Below are 24084 nucleotides of genomic sequence, written 5' to 3' on the forward strand. Positions count from 1 at the left end.
AAGGGGTGGTTTAGGGATATTTCTGGTGTATTGCTATCTTGGCAATGGAAAACACAGGTGTGCCACTAACTGAAAGCAACCTAGGCAGACGTCAACAGTAAGCCATTGTAATCTTGGCAGGGATTTGTCAACAAGCACGTCCCCAATGCACACACAAGCCTGCTAGTTACAGGGAAATCATACTTTTAACATAAAGTCCTACTTTGCCTGTTGCTACGATTATAAAGACACACTGACACGCCCTAAACCAAGCTGTGTGGTTGAAGATACGCATACAGATTGCTAAAATGGGGCCCTATACCACTCTAGCCAGTGACTGGCTTGGCATTGGGCACACTGATCGCACAGATCATCCCATTCTACTGCTATTGTATAGCAGTTCTCTATGGTGATTATATTAGCTGTGTACACAACAATTGTAATGTCTGTGTGAAAGACAGTGTCTCTTTCTAAAGGTCCCTTCACAACAAGTTTTTGTTTGTCTGATGTAAAAATGAATAAGATTTTTAACATAGTGGAAACTCCACACAGAGACTAACAGAATTTTGCCATTTGTGCTCTATAAATGGGGATAGATATAATTCTCTAACACAGTGTAGCAGTCTATCAGTTTCAGACTGTGGAAGATAACATTAATTTATGTGTTTATTGTTTTTAAAACATGAAGTGAGCTTTTTTTCTTCTGACAAAAGCAGACTCTGCTCGAAAGAGCTTTAAGCTGTAAGAGTATTGACCAATCTGACCAACTTCTCCATCGAACAATCTGCGAGTGCTCAGAGAAAATCACGAGTGTGTCAAGTTTTGTCATGTTTGTCAAAATGCAGTAGGTGCAGTCTTCTGGAAGTAAAGCCAGAAAGATGGTGGGGGTTGGCAGTAAACACTGCCACAGGCCGGGCGTTAAAGGCTGCGATTAATCACAGATTCCTTCAGCAGAGCACAGTTCTCCACTGGCCTCCTGCTCCTTTAGAGTGATGACTACTCAGCCTATAGGGACTCTGCTCAAACTCCTCAATCAGCGGACCCTCAGGGGCCCCATCACAGCCTGCCACATGCTGCCTTACACATCAGCGCATAAACAGAAGGGAAATATGCAGCTTTGGTTGATTACATTTTTCCAGAGGTATAGTGAAGCATGCAGACTGGCCTGTGCAGTAGAGTCAGGTCAGAGATCTGGAATTTGCAGTTGTTTATGAATTTCATCACTGATATTCATCTCTGTGCTGAGAATGGTGGAGTATCATTAATATCCAGACAGAGAGCAATGGGGTGCTTTAGAAAGCCATTAGTGAGTGTAGTCGGAGTGCAGTATGTACATACTAATAAACACACATGTTCCTTTACTCACTTCCTTACACACACACACACACACACACACACACACACACTAGTTGCACTGCACACAGTTAATTACCAACCAAATAAAAGAGCCATGAAAAGGCAGTTAACATGCTGTCTTCTGTTTCATTAACATTTATTTAGTGAGAGTAGAAGCAGATTTACATCCTGATTTCTGCCATAACAATGCTGCTGCAGACTCAGTTAAACTCAATTGGCTGACATCAGGAACATGCTGTCTCTCTTTTTAACACAAAGTGGTGAAAGACATAGTTTAGATGAAGATATAGTATAGAAAACATCAAAAATAAGACAAGCATGCTTTACGATGCCTTCAAACTTACATTGTTTATCAAAGAACCAAAATTTGTCATACCAAAAGAAACAGTCTCGAATCTCAGAATATAAGAACCTAGGTTTTTGCTTGGTTGGTTCAGATGTTTGAAACATTTATAGAACATTAAGGCAAACCTTTAAACAAAAGAAGAAAAAAAGAACTGGTGTTGTGCCAAATTGAAGAAAGATTACATATTTCCTATGTTTTATGGAACTTGTTTTTGTTGCATCACCGATTTGTTTTACCAAACAATCAAACAGTCAATGAATAACAAGCACACAAACATGCACAGACACAAACTATTTTATTAATGTGAAGCACCATAAACCATTTGAGTACCTATACTAAATGTATTCCACCTCTTGTGGAGAATCTTCAGCCTGCTAAACATCAGTGAGTCAATGAGTCAATGAATGAAGTACTTTGGATACAACCAACTATGAACTCTTGGTTTTCCACTCACGGAGGATCGAACCTGCAGTATCCAGATGAGAAGTCCAATGCTTAGATGGAACATTAAGCGTTATATAAGGGTTTTACTGCAGGTTACAAGGCTATAACAATGGCAAAACAGTATTTAACTGCAATATAGCAAGTTATTGTAGCATAGTGGGTAATAACATTGCCCTCCTCTGTGCCAGACTAGAGATTGATTGTCTGGCTGAGCCAGAGGACAAGCGCGCCAGTCACTCTGGATAAGAGTATCAGACAAATGCAGTAACTGTTAAGTAAATTCTGCTCACAGATTTAACAATGTGATACATACCTCTGAGCTTAGACTGTACTGCACACAGAAACATACACGACCCATATTAGGACATTACCTAGCTACCTCACCACTGGCACACACACACACATATAAACCTTGTAAAACAGAAAAGCACATGTGCACGCGAACACACACACACACACACACACACACACACACACACACACACACACACAAACACACACACACACACACACACAAACACACAAACACACACACACAAACACAGAACTCTGCTGGTCGGAATTCTTCTGTCGGACAGATCTGTGTGGGTGAGAGAACCAAAAGGCAGATGAAACTGTTCCCTACTGGCGGCCAACACAGCCCAGTCCAAATCAATACACAAGCCCAGTGGAAAAGAACAGAGCTGACACCAGCACTGCACTGAAGCTTTCAACCTTCACCCAAAGGAGAACAGCAGGCCTTTAATTAGTGGGAAAACAAAGTTTACAGAAAGGTGTACACACCTTGAATCACTTTAAAACAGTCCAATTACACAATTAGACAGTACAATTATGTGTTTAAAAGGCTTATTTTATTTTAAAAACTATAATCATTCCCATCATGATGCATTTATTTCTCACGCAGACATCTACGTAAATGATCACAGTTTGTTTTGATTAGACACTGGTCTTAATACAAGACGGCTAAAACAATCTTAGAGGTTACCTTTGGGTTGTCAACTTCCTGGTGAGGGATCACTGAGTGCTAGAAATGCCTTTATGATGCACTTGAAGACATTTTTCCCAGCTGACACAGTCTGAGAGGGGGTGCACTATAATTACACTATAAAAAGAGGATGGCTGTGTCAATTAATAACCTACCACCTAGGCCATCTGCCAGTCAGGCAGTTTGATTTGCAGTGGTGTTCTGAACAAAAAACCTGGACTGCTTTTTTAGCAACAAATCCAGGTTATTTTTTGGATCCAATGGCAGTCAGGTTCAAGTATGGAGGCTTTGTGGTGAGCACTTTGATCCTACCTTTGCAGTTAAGTGAAACCCTGCCTCTACTTCTACTGTGATGATCATATGACAGTCAGTTACCCCTAGTTATGAAATGAGGCACAGTGCTATCTCCAAGTTATGTGAAGAACCTGCTGCCACAGGTGTTGCCTCTAATAGCAGGGCTTCTAACTGGTATTTTTTTAGCAGTATAATGCTCCTTCCTTGGCCTGACTGTTCAGCATCAATTAAGCATTTCTGGGACCAGCTGGGATGCCAACTTTGCAGGATCTACAGGCCCAGCTGTGGGCAAATATGCTGCAGGATGCCTTTCATGCTAATTTTGTAAATCACTTACATATATTATTATTACATTCACACCTATGAGGCTTTTTTGATTCTAACAAATCCTTATTTTGCAAATATGCCATCCAGATGCATTCACTATATACAGTCTATGAATGGAAACACATAATGACTCTGACAAGCAGGTAAGAGTGAGACGACGGACATAAATGCAGGTATCAAATATTTCTTAAACAAAGAATATAAAAAGAAAAAAAAGCAGAAAACAAACACGGGAAACAAAACAAACAAACAAACAAACAAGAAAAAAAAGACTAGGCAAAACTAGAAAAATAAGAAACTAAAGGGCAAAGAATAACACTGGAATCAAAACCTAACCTGCAACACATACACAGCATCGCAGCACACAAAAGACTCCACAAGAAACACTGAAACAAAGGGGCTTTTATACACAAGGTGGATGAAGAACAGGTACCAGTAACAAGGGGGCGTAGTTACAAACAAGACACAAGGTGACAAAACTAATGGCTAGGGAGGGGGCTGGACCGGAGGCAGGGCAGAGCACATGGGGTAGGAAAACAAAGCTAAGTGCTAGGAGCAAATGTAAAGGAAAACAAAAACAAACAGAAGATCAGGATAGGAACAGAAAAATACAAGACATAAAAGGGCTAATTGTGTGACAGACTGCTTTTGGGTTGATATTATTTTTCTTGTACATACCTTGTACATAACTTGTACATACCTAATAAAATTAATCCCTGTGCAAAAATATATGTGCCATCAAAAATATTGCTGTCTCTCAGTCTAACACTGTGTTTTGTGCTCTGACATCCTCCATGTGACAAAAGCTACTGGAACATTCTTTTGTGCTGAACTTCAGAGGAATGAAATCAACAACTGTGTGTCTGACTATTGACTTCAACAGAATATGAGTAACACACCAGGCAAAGTGTATCTGCCCCCTGCTGGAGGATCAGCTCAACTGCATTTCTTAAATTACACATCAGAGCACACAGGTTATTCAAGTCCTGGACAACAAAACACATCAAACCAGCCGTAAGTGCACTAAAGCAAGCCTGAAGCGAGCACCACTGCATGCTTTACATGGGTGGCATTCTTCCTGAGTTCTCATGCTTCTTCTCTTAACCAGCATATTACTGCACATACATGTGACTTCTAACATCATTCTGTAATTATCCTGCCCCAGTACAGAAATGTGAGGGAAGGCAGTGGGACTCAAAGCTAATTATGAGTTTGTACTCACACTGGTGAACATTCAGTGAGAACTGAATATAAATCCTAACAAAGTGAAAACCTTACTTGTAGGGGTTACATTCTCTGTTTTATATTTATTAATGGCAGCAGGATGGAAGGTTTTACATCTTTTTTTTTATATATATTTTGTTCCAAAAATAATAACAGTAAATTATACTGTTGTCATTTTAAGACCATTTTGTGCCACTGATATAACACCAATATAATAGCACAAAAATGAAATTAAGCCCTTTTAAAGAACAATAAACTGAATTATTAGGAATATTCAGACACTGCAACTGAAATAAAAATGTCTGTAAATGTCTGTAAATGTAAATAAATACAACAATAAAGTAAACATACTGCCTCTCTGACGTTAATGAGCTCTCCTTGCGAAAAACAAAAAAAACAAAAACAAAGGGTGATGTTCAGGCAAAAATGATTGTGGTCATGTGCACAAGGTTTCCCGCAGCGCTGAACAGTTATTGTGGCCGCCTTAACAAATGCCCACTGCTTTGAGTACTGAAAAAAATTCTGCCGTATGCATAGACAGATAAAGGCCACATCGCGATAAGGCAGAATAGTGGCATCTAAACATGCTATGTTAAATATGTTACTTTGCCATCTGAAACCTAGTGCTATGCCAAAATTATTTTTGTTGAGACGAGTGTGTGCATATATTGGAAGATAAATTGATTATGTAATTATCATGACAGTTCTACTTGGGTGTAGGGGTGGGACAAAACATTGATATTGTGATACAGTACATCATATTGTTTTCGTTTGCAACACATTATCAATATGCTTAATTACATATCAATATTTTTTTTTTAAACACACTCTACACTCCCTTTTTTTTCCTCCAAAACTCGTCCCCCGATTTCACAAACTAGTCACTGCTAAGTCACTGCTTTATTTACCCCTAATCAATGAATAGGGTAAACCTGAAGTGAGGAATATTGGTTGTCAAATTGTGTAAAACTGACAGCAATAAATCCATAACTCCTGGTATTTGCCTATTTAGAAATATTTTCTCCTCCTCAGTTACACAAACGCTGTGAAGTATCATAAGGAATTGTCTTGTAATATCACATATCACAGAATCAGTGTATCATATCATCTTTCTCGTGTCCAAAATAACATGATAATATCTTATTGTGAATCCCACTTGAGTTAAAGTTACATCTTATTGTCTTTTGTGTTGTTAGCAAGCTAAAGAGAGTGTAGCTGGTTAGCTACCCACCGGTTCTTTCCACTTTTGGGCTTAGCTACAGTTTGATTCAGATGAGTTAGTCCAAGTTGTGCTATTTTTTTATTTTTAGTTTTGTTGTACAGCTGTAATTTGGTTCTACTATTTATTTTTTTTAAGGAGGAACAACAGGATGGTTTGTCATTTCCATGTTCTGAACTCTTGCAAGGAAAATACTCATTTTCTGGGAACTTTTAAATGTTATGGGTTACAGTATTTAGGGTTTTTTGAGGGGTTGTGATTACATTTATATGCGTCTATGTGTGTAATTACATAAGTGTTTGTGTGTGCTGCATAAGTGTAGGTTTCAGTGAAGAGTGTAGAAGATAAAAACAGACCTGCCTGATGAACCGCGGCTCACACACACTTTTGGAATTCTTGGTTAACCGTACTATCTGCTCTAAATTTATTCCACCACATCAAACAGCAAATGACCAGTTGATGTTTGACTAACAAACTACTTACAGTACACTCCTTAAACCCTTAGATAACATGCCTGTGTGAGGGCTGTATTAGTAGTTTAACTGGGAACTGAAGAGTGCACCATACTGTATATGGATGTCAGGGATGGACCCATCAGGGTCAGTGAATAGGGCAGAGAGGGGCTACTAAAAATGGGCCCCATCTTGGGGGTACAATGCACATGGGGCCTAGATGAGACCCATGTGAAACTAACCCTTTAAAGCCTGAATCATCAAGCAATTGCTAGAAAGGTTTTATTTTAAAACCATATAATTGATTTGACCTTCTGAACAATAATAAGACAAAAAGAAATGAAATAACACTTTGCATTTAGGATTTTATTACCATACTTAATACATCAGGATTTGTTCTCCACAGTTCAGAATTTCTGTTAAAATATTACTCAAGCTTACTGTATTTTTCTGGTGCATGCAGTGCACGGATAATGCAAAAAGGGTATTACTTATTTAATTTGTTATATTCATGCTATTGCTTAGATTGCATATTTTTATTTTAAAGCACATTTTTAGGATAATTCTGTATTTTTAATCACAATGAAGTTCCAGAAAAGAAAATAATGTATTTTATATGGTACATTTTGCTTTATATGCTTTATAAAACCCACTAAAATCCACCCCTGTGGACCCCACATTAAAATGTTGCCTGGAATGAAGGTGCCACAACTGCAATGCCATATATGAACCATGTTTACATCCACGTAATGAGCATTATTGTAAAAGAGATGTAAGTGTAAAAACCTTTACATTGGTAAAGAACATTGGCATCATTTTTTTTAATAGTTATATATTAAAGTTATTTTTTTTTAAAAGGTTATTCACACATTTTACAAAATGGTTTCTAATGAAACAATGGCATCTTTCATAGAACCCATTGTAGCACCTTCATTTTTAAGAGTGTATGCTAAATATAAGCCATGACGTGGAATATTACCATAGACATTGTTTCAGAGGGCAATTTTTTGATGGTATACCCACACAATAGGTGTGGATGGAAAGGGGGCATGCTGAAAACGAGAACCCTGCCTTTTCCTTCCTGCAACTGGTGACAGGGTGTGCAACCACTCTACCTACACTACACTTACAAGATTATTATTATTACCAGTCTATTTGATTCACACTCTGTGAACTGTGAGACTGAACTGTGTTCTTAAGGTAGTCTCCACTGTTATAATAGTATTTTGTTCATGACAACACAGATGTTGGAGTGTGAAGAACCTTTTAAATGGTCTAAAAACATTGAACTGATAAGAACAAGCACTGTTTTTTATTTAGGTTCTTCTTTATACAAATTTCTGTTAAGTTTAGAGGTTTTGTCACAGTAATTGTTACTGAATTATAATTAAATATATATGGACATGACTTTAAGAATGCGTTGACATCAATATTAACCATTATGGGGTTTTTTTTTTAGCAAATAGAGCACATTAAAGTAAAGTGAAGAGTCAGTAAATCAACGTTTTCAAAAATAGTGTTTTTAATTAATTTCTTTTTGTTTTTAGGATATTCACTTAAATAAATTGTAATATTTTTATCAGATTAAAGTACCAATTTACTACTGGCATTAAATGTTCATAAAATGATATATATATATTTTTGTTTGTTTTTGTATTTTTTTTTTATATTACTAGGGCATTTTATCATCTATACAAAAATAGTCATTGTGACAGGCCCATGAAGCACTTTATACACCATATTTTACATTTTCCTCATCTAATATAGAGATATTTCAAGAACAAGCACTGTTTTCCCATTTAGGTTCCTTATACAAATGTCTGTTATGTTTAGAGGTTTTGTCACAATAATTATGTTATTGAATTATAATTAAATATACATGGACATGACTTTAAGAATTTGTTGACCTCAATATTGCCCATTATGTTTTTAGCAAATAGAGCACATTAAAGTATAGTGAAGAGTCATTATGTCAACTGTTTTGATTTAATTTATGTTTTATTTTTAGAATATTTATTTAATTACAATGTAACATTTTTTATCAGATTAAATTACCAATTTATCAGTGGCATAAAATGTTCTTAAAATTATATTGTATTTTTTACAATTATTTCTAGGACAATATATCATCCATACAAAAATAGTCATTGTGAAAGGCCCAGGAAGCACTTTATACACCATATTTTCATTTTTCTTCATCTAATATAGAGACATTTCATTTTCAGTATGACTGTGGCAAAAATGATCCAGACAGCATCTGGGTCGCCAGGCAGCGATAACAGATTGTGAAGTGGAACACCGGCTGCTGGAGATTTAGATTAGCGCAGCATTGCCTAGGCTGAACTAATGGGTGGCACTGGGGGAAGTGGGATGGAATGGGGGATGCAGCATAAAAGAGAAGTATGGATGAATCTTGATGTAGCTGCAGGCAATGTCCGAACAGACTCCCAGTAAAACCTAGCCTCTGGCTACTGAGCTCAGGTTTCGATTCAAGTGTAAAGAGGAGATAGGATGCAAAACTGTGAAATGTGATAAAGTTCCACTTCACTCTGCATCACGACCGATGCAGGTATGCATGCACACATGCTATATTGTACTTTCAATTCCACAGAAATGCAGAAGATAGGCTGCTACACATTCAAGAGGGCTTTATTTAACTTTAGGTCAAAATTTCTCGTGCACAGCTACACATTCCTTTTGTGTTTCTGTATATGTTTTTATATTTCCAAACATCAATTCATAAACAGGTCTTTGCTTGACCTCCGGCTACTTCTAAACCACTGGTGCCTGATTACTTGGACAAACTTCACTTTCCTTAATGTCCCAAAGCAGCTGATGTAACAGTGTGGGTGTGCTGTTATGCAAAGTAGTCAGCAAATTAAGTTACCCCATAGCCACCATTTCCTGAAATCTGAAATTCGAACCAGAGTCCAGATCCAGGTTGATGTTTTTGCAACATTTAATTTGTTTCTTGTTTTTTTTTTGGTTTCACACTGCAATTTAGTGAGCAAACTAAATATATTTACTAAATCAATTTATCCTCACCTACATGGGCTGTGTCTCCCTATACTTCACACTGATTGGTTTGTAGTGTCACGTCTGGTGCTGTTAGCTCCTCTGTCCCTTCCACACCCAGCTCTAACGGAGGTTCTCAGGTCAACAACTACATTACCCAGAATGCACCACCCGCTGACATCACGCACTCACCTGATCACGTGACACCTCACCTGCTTCCTCCAGGAAGTCCTGAATACTGATTACTGGCACTATAAAAGAGCACTCCACACAAACACCCACGCCGCGTATTGTAGGTTCTCCTCTTTACAAAGCGTTACTTTATCTCTTGTCTCAGTTTATCTTGTGTATGACCTTGCCTTTGTTTTCTCGAGGCAAATTATTGCCTTTGCCTCTGATATTGGATTGCTTGTGTATAACCTGGACTGTGTTTTCACTACTGCCTCTTGGATTACCTCTGACATTGGATCTCTCGTGTATGAACACTGGACTGTCTCTCGTTTATGGTATGGTTTTGTCTACATTGCTCTGGTTTCTGGTGATTAACTGTTTTCTGTATCAACCACGTATTACATCTGTTTATTTTTATAATAAACATATATTTTTATCAGTATCTGCACGTGTCTGCAATTCTGTGCTCATCATGACATGTAGACTGTTGTCAGTTTTGTGAGTTGCCTATTCCACCTGTAAAGACAACTCATCAAACTGACAACCTTCTACAATGTGCCAATGTGCCTTTAAGGGAAAACGGAAATTTTTGTTTAACTTTCATTTAAAAAAGTAAAACTTATTCTACAGTAGTTACAGTACAGTTATAGCAGATACAGTAGTCAGAAAATGAAACTTTGCAACCATAGAGCCACAATTTACTGTAACTGGTCCAAAAGTTCCAACCATCAAAAAAAGTATTTTCAAACCTCTTTTGGTGGGTTTAGATTTTGGTCCTTTGATCCAGACTGTGTTTTTTATGACAATTTACAACTGCTATTTTGCTTCAGACCAAACAAGTCTTGAGTCCAGACTACCATTTTTGCTTTAACACCTCCTGGTGCTTGAACTAGGTATTCAGTGTTTCTAATGGCTAAAGGTAATGATGCTTAATCCTGGTCCAGAAGATCTTCTACATTATACATCTATACACAACTGGCTCATATATAACGCACTTGGCTCGAACAATCCAATGCTTGTAAAAGGTCTAAAGATCAGGTGTGCTGGATTATGGTTGGAGCTAAGCAGGTAGTCCAGCCCCGCTAGCAACAATAAATAAGAGTATAGCCTCAATCATTTTTGCTGACCTCAATATTGCTCACTGTTTATCTTTTGAAAGGAGAGCCCATTAACATATATTTCTTGCTCTTTATTGATCTTTTAAAGGGTAACTAGGGCTGGAGGGTATGGCAAAAATCTATATCACAATATATTTCTTAATTTCGGTCAATGGGATTCCAATTATCCAACTGAAATTACAATATCGATATGAACAGTATAAAAGCGACAAACGAATAGTAATATATAAAGTAATATTATACCACAATATTTAAAGATATTTTCACGATATACAGTATTTATCATATTTCGACACGCATACAAAAAACAGCAGTGGCAAACTCTGCAATTGAAATTCTGTTTCATGCATAGTATAGTGATTCTTATTTTTTGTTGTACATAAATCAATTAAACAGGCTTGGTAGCAGATCTCCAGGATCAACATTGGGCACCCTTGGCTCAAAGAATGGCTTTGAAAAACGGTTTGGGAACCATTGCCATATACTGTATTATCACAATCATGATATCATGATGCAACTGATGACACATACCTTGGAGTGTTTTTCAAAGGAAGCAAAATTGTGTAAAAAAAAAAAAAATCCTAAACACTACCATGTCTTAACAGAAGTGATGGAAACAGACGTTTACCTTTATTTCGCCAAAAGCAATACTTCTGACGGCGTCTCATTTTTCTTAATCCACTGCCCATAGTGTACTTTAGGAATTGCTTTCTTGTTGGCTTAGAAAGTAGGTTTACTTCTAGAGGTTATGTCTAGCACCACATTTAAGTTATTATCGTGGCAACAGGAAGGCCAGCCCTTGCCTTTTCTTCTCATTATTCCTGCTTGTCAGCGTTGACCTCAGTTCTGAGCTTTCATCATTCTGAAGATGATAGTAAAGCCCCTATCCTAGGCAAGGTGTCAGCCATCATTGTGTACGATCACCTACCGGAGGCAGTGCGTCGCATACGAGACTTCTTGAGGCTAGAACCCAGACAATCCATGACTGGCCATCAGCAGAAGTTCAGTGCACAGATTAAGAAAGAGATGTAGCTTTCAGCCAGAAGAAGAAAAGAATCACATGGTGAAAAACAAGAACAGGAGGAGAAAGTTTCTGTGAAAGAGCAAGTCTGTAGCCAGCCTTCCTGTAGATGAATAGGGACCAAAATATCCAGCGTAGCTCCACTTCCTTAGTGAGTTCCCCTCCCTCGCTCATTCAACTCTAAAACACGGAAAATTCAAAATAGTCCAGTGGGGAGATCCAGTATAGATTATTACAGATAATCCTTAAATTCCTTAACATCATGAAAAAGGTGAAGAAAGCCATCCTGAGACTTCCTGAGGTGAGTATATCCAATCTTCTAACTAACATTTTCTGGAAATACTAGTCTCAGGTGAGAACTTGCCATTTCCACTTTGTCCAAGCAGGTGATGTTATATGTTTTCAGTTCCAGTGTTCATCTGCTGCTGTGGTTTTTCTTTTCCTGGTAAGAGCATATCAGTAGGCCTTCATGCTTTTCAATACAGGTCTATCAAAGCACAGGTCCTGTTTGTGGGTTTGGCTACAACAAGGAGTGTGTTGTAATGACACAGTCCTAATAATAAATGTGCCATAGTGACCAAGCCTCAGACATGCCTCATTGCCCCTCTGATAACAGGAGAACGGGAAGCTCAAGGAAAAGCCAGGAAGCACCGGCTGAGCGCAGTGTTAGGAAAAACAGCTGAACCGATGCCAGACTACTTCAGAGGAAAAGCCACGGGAACTGCTGACTGTGAAGGAAGTCAGTAACAGTGCACTCAGCCTTCACTGGTACTGCTGGTCCACTGTGTTTTAAAGCTCCTACAAATCTGCTAAACTATATTTATTAACAGCAAAAAAAAAAAAAAAGCTTCCTTCATTTCTGTCAGTAGGTTTAGACTTAGGGAATGCCAATTTAACAGAATGAGCGCCGAGGCTGCTTCAGGCAGGAAGAGTCAAATCAATAAGAGTCTGGCCTGCTTAAAGGCTCTGCGCTCAGGAAGACAAATGGACTACTGGGAGCTTTAAGTGGATGAGAATCAGGAGTGGGAAACTTCCCCGAACAAATAGGGAAGTTCTATTAAAACGATAAATCAGAAAATCAAATTTACACAATCTTTGCCTCAGTAAAGTCAAGACAAGACATTCACAGTTTTACACTGAAGATATGAGGCTATATTAGCTATCGAACCAGTTTACTTTATGACGAGGGAATCTTCCATTAAGATTTTATCGTATTTAAGCATGTATTGCTGCACAGTAGAATAGTGCACCATCACTGCAGAGTCTTTGAAATCTGATGTGCCTTTCCAGCAATCCTACAAACAGTTGTTTTAGGCAGCTTCTTAGATTAACCCATATCTGCTGATTTTTTGAACAAGGTTTGAGGAGTCAAAATATTTAAGAAACCTTTCAAATTTAAAGCTTTTGCAACACCTGAGCTGTCATAGTGACAAGTTTGAACAGTTTATAAAATAATACTAAAATAATTCTGTCTTAGATTAGATTTGGTAGAATCTCATTAGTAGAGCTCAAATCTTTTTGGGTGTCCAAATGTTTTGCAAGGCACTTACTTTGTTTCATTATCATTTATATTTCTACTCTTAATTCTCAATATCAGTTTGTTTTATCTTTATTATTGAGTTACTTCCCTACTATTTACACAGATCTCACTCAGCTGTCATTCCATAATCTCCTCCCAGGGTCGTGTCTGAATCCTGCACATTTCCTTATGGGAACTACACAGGAATTTGCTCTGTCTGTAAGTCAGAAGAATGGAACGCTGCAGCTCTGAAAGGAAGTGCATCATCACCGAGTGACCTTGCCAAGGGGCTTTTCCCACAAAGGCCCAGACGCAGCAGTGAACAATAATAAACATCTAATAAACATCTCAAGCAGTTCGAATTTTGCTAGGATTGATCGCTCATGGAAAATCTAAGCAGAATATTATGATGATTTATTTTTGTTATAAACAGCAAAACAGTTACATTTATCCCAACATTAACATTCTACGTAGTAGAATCAATTTGTAAACAAAGCATGCACTCAGAAAGAACAGAACAGAACATAAAAAAATACCCATTAGGAGGCTTACTAGATTACTGCGCTCCACGGCTGGATGACATGTCCAAATTTTTACCACAGTATATTTAATACATGTTCTGTCTATACGATGCAATTCTGTTATTTATATGAACAAAAAAAAGCCACGATTATCTGGGAAGAAACGGATTCGATTATAAAAATCTACAAGCATGAAACAGATTAAAAAAATCACACTGTTCATGGACAGTGATTTCTGGAAGAGTTCTTGAGGCCATACAGTGATTTCCAGTACAAAAAAAAACAAAAACATTTTTTGTAAAGGACAAAAAAGAACCAAAACAAGGAGTATATACTGCTAAGTTGAAAAAATGAGTATAGAGTTTCCAGCTCCTTCGAGGAACAGGGAAAAGAAACATTGGAAAAGAAAAAAAAAAAAGAAAAGGGAAAAACATAGATCAATCAGATCACCCTTAACAACTTGAGGGCCGAAAAATGTCAGCACCCAATTTTGATCACTAGCTTTTTTCTGTTGTGAACAGTTTTTTTTTTGTTCACAAATTTATATTGAGGAATGTTGTTTTAAATCGTTCCACAATTTTTAGGTTCAGTTTTTCGTAGATTGCTTGATTGGTTGCACTGTTGCACAGCTTTACTACAAAACAAATCCAGCTCCAAATGATTTTTAATGAAACGGTAAAATGTCTTATTTGTGTTTGATGTTTAACTGTGAATAAAATATGGGTCTGCGAATCATAGCATTCTGTTTTATGTACGTTTATTTCAATTTTACACAGCATCCTAACTTTTACAGAACTTGGGTATGTTGATATAGTGATTAAATTAGTAGATATTACTAATTTAGTCATTGTTCTTACTGAGTGATGAGTCAATGAAGTGAAATTGCTACACTAATATGCAATTTTCATGTCTGTAAAGAGCCTGGATCAAACAGTATCCGTTCAGCTTCAGTATGTGGGCCACAAGTAAACATCAGAGATTTAGGCCTTGTCAAATTTGCCATTTGGGAAAATGGTTTCTTTCACAGAACACAGCCAGGACACTGACTGACAGAGAGTGAGTGCGACAGCTGCTGAGCAGAGGAAGTGACCATATGCTTGGTAGGAGCACAAAGCAGCGATTGTTTTCATGAAGAAAGGACTGTAGACATTTTACAGTTTCAGAGAGAAACAAAGCATGACTGTACTGCCATCTGCTGGACTGCAGTGGATGTGTCAGTACTAAAAAAAGCTTTAAAGCACATGCAGCTGATGTGAGTGGGCTCCTGTGAACATATGAGGTCTAATGTGCTGATGAGCAATACCTGGGCTTTTATATGTATGTGTGGTAGATAACAGCACCTGGGGGTTATCTGCAGAAACGCTTGCACAGTAAATGAGTGTGAGTGAAATATGTGGATGTGGATTACTCTTTTCCTGCTGCATGGCCCCACACCTTCTTTGATTACATATTTACTACAAGTTAGGGCGTGTGTTCACAAGCCAGCTCCAGCCTCTCTGCTCCATATCTCAGACTGGAAGTTCCAAACTCTTGCTCAGCTACACTGATAGTAATCTTATCTTGACCATATAAAGTAATTTAGCTCTCATGGTTAGTATTGTCTAGGGGTGAACCTAAATAATATCACAATATTTCAGGGTATATTTGCAATAATGATATTCTTGGCAATATGAGAAAAAAAACTAATATTTAATTCATGTTAAGAGTATATGATATGATATTGCAACAAAAGTTTTTGTTATGATTGACAGTTTTTATTGAGCTTTTTTTTCAGACAAAACATAAAAATTGTTTGACAAAAAAGGTTAATAATGTGACAAATTGTTCAATCACACGAACAGGAACAGTCCAGCAACAAAATTTTTACTTACAAATACAAATAATAATTTTACCGATTTTGGGCCCAACTTTTCTGCCTTAATTTGCTCTTTTTACAGTGTGATTACATACTAGTGTTTTTTTGGCAGTGTACGGCAGTGTATAGCGGTATTTACTAATGTAAACTCTGTTGCTACTGCTCATAAGTTCAGAAAGTAGATTTTTTTTTAGCTATCGTTGCTGTTCAATGAACAACAACCAAAACAGCAACTTCACTCTAACTTTCAGTAGAGATCAATGTAAATATAGTTTATTTCAGGTCATTCTGGTGAATTGATACTGGTCCACTGATCAAAATACATATAATAAAATAGTTGGTGTGTAATAATGATTTAGTAAAATAAAATTATCAACAAAAATAGAGATTCCCGTTTTATTCTGGACAGTAACCCCATATTGAAATATGAATTAAATATGGATTCCCTCTGTGAACCCCCTTCCTTCTTCATTTTATATTTTGCATTGATGTTGTGACTTTTATAGAAATTTAACTGGTACTTGACTGTAGTTTACAAAGGATAATCTGAACGTAATTTCCATTGTGATTCTTCATTTTACATTTAAATGTCCATTATTAAAAGTTTCTATGTCAAAAGAAAATAGTAATTTGTTGAGATTAATCGCAATGTTTGTACACTAGGGTACAAAACTTAATAATGTGATGTAGCAAATAGAACAGAACTAGAATACTAAAGTGCACATGTATAAACTGTAAACATAAACAATTATAAAGAAAATACTCTAAAAGCTTCACAGTAAATAGCTAAATAAATAAACATTAATTACAATACTACTGAGTCTGAATATTTTGTGTATGGTACAATCTAGCACATCCCTAGTACCTGACCAGATTTAGAAATGCAATATTAAAATAAACAGAAGAGCATTTACAGCACAAATATATGACATTTTAAGGTTTCATTTTTATGCTCTACTGACATCATCAGGTCTTGTAAAAAGTGTGAATTAGTACAGGAATTTGGGGGCCAAAATTGGTAAAATGACTAATTTGTGTTAAATTTGTGCCTTTCTAGATACATTTTGTGTGCTAACACATTCATGTTGACTTCACTGAAGAAAATACTAATTTTAAACAAAGATTTTCACATTTATTTCTGAAAACAGGGCCTCTCTTTTCCCACACCACTAGTGTCTGTATCAGTAACACAGTTAACTCCAATTCCACCAACATTTCCTTACCTTGAGTAATCTGAGTTTGACCATTTAGAGGATTATGAGCTTATAAAGTCATAAGATCAAGTATGATAACAAGCCAAAGCACACCCAAGCATTCATAATAAACCCACCACATACTACTATTGCAGTATTTATTACAGCCAACATACGGTTTCCCTAAGTCTCAGGGCTCAAGTCAGTATAACCAAGGTGATAAGACACAATACGAGTTCTGATTCAGGCCAGCCAGCCATTACAGTAAGCTCCACTCTTTCTCCTGTGAAACAGCACAATCACTTCCATTGTGTGAAGCTCAGTGGCCCTGGGTAAGACTGCAAGAGAGTACTTTCCTCAAATGAAGTGGCTTTTAATGCTGAGATAGAAGGGCCTGTTGGTGTGATTAGCTGTGTGAAACTTACACAGGAAGAGAGGAATAGAACTACTGCATGCGGGTATAATGCTTACATTTACACTTATTATAGGTGTTAAAGCTGCTTAAAAACAAACGTTTTATCATGCAGTTGACAGCAATTAGATGCAGCTCATAGTCTACTATTGAAACAAATAAATCCTCGTTATATATTTATATTTTGATACTAACATAAAGTAAAGAATACCTTTAAATCGGTGATCCACATATTGCAAAAACACTGGGGCCTAAAAAAATAACATTCATTTAGCTTGATTCCAATTCGTTATGGTTATGGTGTGGTGTGCAGTTTTGTATGATGCCAGATTACCTTTGGTCTTAATTTCAGGCACTTTGACATCCCAATATTACATTAACTAGGTTCTGCAACCAGTGGCCAATGGTGAAAAAGGTGGATATAATAAGGAATCCTGAACTATGTTCAGTATTCTGTATTCAGCCCTTGGCCAAATATTTCATGTTGCTCAGTTTCGGTTTCTGTCAAATGTTTACACTTCGGTGCATCCCTACTATTTATAGATAATTAGGTAATTATTAAGGCATTGCATACAGGTTTAGCCTGTTTTTGAAGCTATAAGTTAAAAATATAAACAATACAGGTCTGACTGATGAAGAGACCTGTATGAAAAAAAAATGAAGATTTTGCACACATTTGAATGAATGATGTTACATTTATATAATGCATTTTGCTATAATGAACCCCGCCTACGCGATGCGGGGAGGGGAACTGTGATGTTGCTTGGGGTACAGTTCAGAACAGCTTGAGACGGTTCTCAAGCCAGGTCCCCCCCGCAGCTAGGAGAAATGAAGATGAGTGATGAAGATGAGTGTGAAGATGAGGGTGGTGATGGGGTGGAGGCGGGTGCGAGGTCGAAAGTCACGTAGGTGAGCACCTGGAAGGTATATATATATATATATATATATGTATATATATATATAGGACCAGGGGGAGGAGCTCGGGAAATTGAGGCGTGGTTCATATCCCAAAATTTTGTTAATTCTTAACAACACTTATATAGTGCCTTTGTAGATACCCAATCACGTTTTAACTCCAATTCCACCAATATTTCCTTACCTTGAGTAATCTGAGTTTGACCATTTAGAGGATTATGAGCTTATAAAGTCATAAGATCAAGTATGATAACAAGCCAAAGCACACCCAAGCATTCATAATAAACCCACCACATACTACTATTGCAGTATTTATTACAGCCAACATACGGTTTCCCATAAGTCTCAGGGCTCAAGACAGAATAACCAAGGTGATAAAACACAATACGAGTCCTGATTCAGGCCAGCCAGCCATTACAGTAAGCTCCACTCTTTCTCCTGTGAAACAGCACAATCACTTCCATTGTTTACACAGTTGACAGCATTTAGAAGCAGCTCATACAGTCTAATATTGAAACAAAGAAATCTTAATTATATGCATTTTGATACTGACAAAAGTAAAGAATACATTTAAATTTGTTTTTTTTGTGCAGATCCCTGGTGATCCAAATACTGCATAAATACTGGGGCCTAAAAAAATAACACATTCATTTAGCTTGATTCCAATTCGTTATGGTTTTTGAAGCTATAAGTTAAAAATATAAACAATACAGGTCTGACTTCATTGTACAGAAACAAACAAAATGAAGATTTTGCACACATTTGAATGAATGATGTTACATTTATATTTTGCATTTATATAGTGCCTTTCTAGACACCCAATCATGTTTTACACCATTTACCCACAAACATTTACACTCAGAACTCATCCACACACACACACACACACACAAAGAAATAGCAGCCAACCACGCACAGAATACTCTTAAAAGGAAACAACCGTTCACCTGTTTTCAACAAGCACACAGGGGTGCAAGCAGCAGGGGTTGCTGATAAAGCTCACTATTGACCCAGTTATTAAGGTCCAAAAGAAAAAGGTGGCCTAGCAGTGATCAGCACAACTTGATAATACATCAATAATCTAAATGCTCCAACAGTTTAAACCAACATCTTTAAAATTCAAGGGATTTGAGATATAAAGTATGTTGCACTGGGATCCAGATTTTTATCAACAACCAATCATTACACACCCACAAAGACTGGCTCTAATGTGCAGTAATAATACATTAAGAAGGCTCTCTGGTTTCAGAGGAGCGAGACTGATGGGTGTTGCAACAGTTTAGTTTAAGGGTTTGGGACCATTACACACAACATTTAGAGATCTTCCTGGCTATTATAAAGAGACTGGTTATTAGAAAGAGAGGTTTTATTTATTTTGACCTCTCTGATGAGAATGTGGAAGAGTTATTTTAATGCATGTTAATGTCAATAAATTGCTGTATGGAATTCTCTGTTTTTAAATATATTGCTTGTTTAATTTGTTTATTTTCATTCATCGTGAAATATTTGTAGACATGTAAAATGCAATTACATCCAACAAACCTACCACACCACCCTGTATTAAAATTAACCTATTAGACTTTGCAGCGATCGTGTGTAAGAATACCGATATCCTTATTTAAAATATTTTGTCTCCTCTATATGCAGGAATACAACGGTTTTTAGTAAAAAAAAAAAAGAAATCTTAAGGACTGCTGCTTTAAAGTTGCTGACACCACAATTCACCAATCTCCAGTGTTGGCAAAGCAGCCCACCAGTGAGTAGATGTCTTACTGCCAAAGCACAGCAGTCTGTTTACATGCAGACTTCTTCTCCTCCACCACTGGGACTGTTCTGCTCCTCCCCCATGTCCTAAACTCTTATCTCCAAAATCTAGCCTCTCAGCTTTCAAGGTATTTGGTGGGACAGCAGTGAAAGTCTTTCCGATAAATTACTACAGTTGATGAACTTGTTCAGTAAATGGTAATAGTAAAGTATTAGGACACATTAGAGTTATGGAGAAATATGTTCAAGTTGAGTAGAAGAGTGCAGGAGGCGGGCGTATATTTTTCAGGAAAACATGACCAGTATGGACTTGTCTCCAGAGTCAGACAAGAGTACATAGCAGGTCATTTGTCTACATTGGTCTGAAATAATGTGGAAATTCCAGAGAATATTCATTGGTTTCACAATTAAATAAAAATATTTCCCAATATGTGTGTAGACTAATTTGAATTCTGGCCCATGTGTGAGCCAATGTATACTCAAATATTCAGGTATCTCCTCAATCTTAGATATTGTTGTCATTGTTGTGAGTAAGTAGTTTGCATTTATTTTGTTTCAAATACTCCAGGTGATCCCTGATTTGCCAGGGATTGGCCAAGTTTAGCACACTGTGGGAGTATCCTGCACTAAACACACCTAATGTGTTATGAATCTGTTTTTGTATCTTAGAAGGGAAATTACCATACCTAAACCTGTGATCACCTCAACCCTGGTCCTGGAGAACCACTTTCATGCGCATTTTTGTACATTCCTACTTAAATACACTTAATCTATTAACTCATCAATGGTCTAGTAATAATGCTTAGTCAGCTGGTTAGTTGGACCAAATATGTTGGGAACATGGAAAAGCCTTTTAGTACTTTCTGTAATGGCAAACGGCTAATAGTAATGGTTAAGGATCTAGCTAATCAGTTGGATAGTTCCTTTAGTGCTTTCCTGCTTTAATACACCATTTTAACTCATAAATGGGTTTATAATTATGGTTAAATCAGCTGATCAGTTGGGTCAGGTGTGTTGAAAACAGTAAAACAGTAAAAACTGCAAAAAAAAAACTTTTAACTCATTAAAAGTTTTAACTCATTAATGGGCTGATCGTAATGGTTACCCCCCGATGATTAGTTGGATTAGATATGTTGGGAATATAGAAAAAAATAAAATAAACATAAAAAGTGCAAAGCATTTTAGATACACTCAGTATATTAACTCAATAATGGTCTAGTAATAATGGTTAATCAGCTGATCATTTGGACACTTGTGTGTTTGAAACCTTGAAAACACTAAGATGTAATGACTTTCAGTGCTTTCTTGCTTCAATACACAACTCAAAAATGGGCTGATAGTAATGGTTAATCAGCTGATCATTAGGATCAGGTGTGTTGGAAACAGTGTAAACACTAAAAGGTGAGGTGTATTTTAGTGTTTCTTGCTTTAGTACACCCACCTTCAACTCAATAATGGGCTAGTAATAATAATAAAAATCAGCTGATTATTTGGAATACTAAAAAGGCAGGGGGTTCTTCAGTGCTTTCCTTATTTAATATACAAACTTTTTACTCTGTAACGGGCTGAAAGTAATGGTTTAATCAGCTAATCTTTAGGATAATTTCTTGTTTGGAGCAGGGAAAACACTTTACAAGACATGGGTTGAGATATTGTGACATAAACGATTCTGGACTCTGAACTTTTATATCTTCATATCTTTTTTACAGTCAGTTTAAATCAGTTCAGCGTTTAATTCGGATTCAGCAGAGTTTATGAACACAGCTCACCTGCACACTCCTCAGGCTGGTCCTCCAGCTCTCCGTCGGGTTTAGGTTTCCTCCTGAAAGCATTCCTCCTGAACTCACCCATGTCTTCTTTTGGTCTCTCCAACATTGATAAGAGTTGCGGTTCTTAAAAGTAAACAGTTGGAGCAGCTGCAGCCTGATTTCCAGAGATACACGATAATATACAAACTGAGCTCATTCAGAAGAGTGCCGTCATGTGTCCGAATCCGCTGTTTAAAGTGTAAAACCCGTATTCTCGTTCTCCTTCATGGTGTAAAAGAGGTTAAAGAGGTGTAGGTTCAGACGTTTACTCTCCGTACAGTCTGTATAAATGTTCCCACACTGAGTTAAATCAGCTCCGGAGCTGTTTCATTACAGCCTACACTCATCCGATTATCACAGCGTTCACCTTGCCCGCTCTGGGTACCGCCCCCTCCACCCCATTGGTCAACTTCACAGCACCCTGGACGCACTGATTGGTGTAAACGTTCGCTCTTGTTCTGAGTTTTTTATTATTAAAGAGACACACAAGCCAAAGTGTCTGGAAGCTTAGTATTATTTTTATGAGATTCTATCTCATTATTTTGAGATACTTAGTCATTCTTTTGAGTCACTATTTGGATGTACTAAGCAGTTATTTGAGTTGCTGTTTTACTATTTTGAGATACTAATTTAATATGTTGAGATACTATCATTGTTATGAAATACTAAATCGTTATTTTGAGATACTACGTCACTATTTTGAGATGCTTTCTTATTATTTTAAAATACTAAATCATTATTTTGAGTTACTATGATGCTAATTTGAGTTACGAATTCATTATTTTGATATACTTAGTCATTATTTTGATATACTAAGCAGTTATTTGAGTTGCTATTTTACAGTTTTGAGATACTATTTTTTATTTAAGGTTCTATATCATTATTATGAGATGAGTAAGTTAATTAATTTTCATTAAATCCATTTCATTGAATTAATTGTCATTAAATTGATAAAATATATATGTAGTCATTATTTTGTGATATTAAGTTGTTATTGTGACAGATATAATTCCACGTTACAAAATATTACACAACATTGCAAAAATCATTATAACTGCCACTTAGTAGTGTACCTTATTTGCATTAGCGTTCACCTCGCCAGCTCTTGGTACTGCCCCCTTTCCTCCATTGGTCAGCTTCACAGCACATTGGACGCACTGATTGGTGCAAACGTGTGCTCTCGATTTTTTTTATTATTATTAAAGAGACACCCAGGCCAAAGAGTATGGAAGCTTAGTAATTATAGATACTAATTCATTATTTTAGGTCGTTATTTTGAGATAAGTGGTGGCAGTGGTGGCTCAACAGTTAAAACACCAGTTTATTAATGACAGGATTGTGGGTTTGATACCTGGGTTCAGCTTATCAAGGCCCTCAACGCTGTGTGTGTATTTGTATTCAATGCACTGTGTTCAGCACAAGTAACTGTAAGTATTTAAATGAGTCTGTAAATAGTCATGGTTCTACAGTGTACAGAATATTTGCCTTTACAAACCCCATGAATTCTTTACTATAGGCCGAAGCTACCTATTTTATCATTACTTGGCGCCCACTCCTTTTAACCTATGGCACAGACTTCCTGGCCAGTTTGTTGGAAACACATAAGCTAGGTAGGAAAACCTTGCTAAGTCAGTATTTTGAGAGGTTGTTACCATTAAGAGGTTGTATAGAGTTATCTGTTATGTCATCAGTAAATTGTAATACTATTCCTTTTATTTGTAATGTAAACCCCTAGCTATCAGTACCGGTTCCACTGGTAGTTGTGCAGGTTCCTGTTTGTGCTGCTGTGATTGGAATCTTCTCTGATGTCTATGATGAATGGCAGTTTTGTACATTTTCTTGTGTGGATTTTCAGAGGCCATGGCCATTTGTTTGAGCGCTCTGTAGAGTTTAATCTGTCTGTCCAAGGGTCTGACTGTCACAGTCCAAAACCAATAAAATGAAGGCATGAACTCTGGAACTCTGACTGGAGTGTCATGTAATGCCATGAAATAAAGGCTAAAAACTATTCTGAAATTTGGCCTGAATTCCTATAAAATTTGACCAACTGCTAGACGTTTGATTGATAACACAGGTTAATAAATGTGCTGACATTTTAAAGCTACTCCTTTTGATTATAAGTGAATATGTAATGTTTAATTTAGTT

General features: G+C 36.9%; 1 protein-coding gene across 1 annotated transcript in view; it reads right to left on the bottom strand.

Moving 5' to 3' along the window:
- fgd4a (FYVE, RhoGEF and PH domain containing 4a) overlaps nucleotides 1–22301 on the bottom strand; it is an 83997-nt gene extending 61696 nt beyond the window's left edge. The window contains exon 1 of the mRNA XM_022679603.2: nucleotides 21900–22301. Within this exon, the coding sequence (XP_022535324.2) occupies nucleotides 21900–22005 (106 nt within the window). The 5' untranslated portion in view covers nucleotides 22006–22301. The remainder of the gene's footprint in view (nucleotides 1–21899) is intronic.
- Nucleotides 22302–24084: the final 1783 nt, after the last annotated feature.

This window comes from Astyanax mexicanus, chromosome 9 (assembly GCF_023375975.1).
Source record: "Astyanax mexicanus isolate ESR-SI-001 chromosome 9, AstMex3_surface, whole genome shotgun sequence".
Lineage (NCBI taxonomy): Eukaryota > Metazoa > Chordata > Actinopteri > Characiformes > Acestrorhamphidae > Astyanax > Astyanax mexicanus.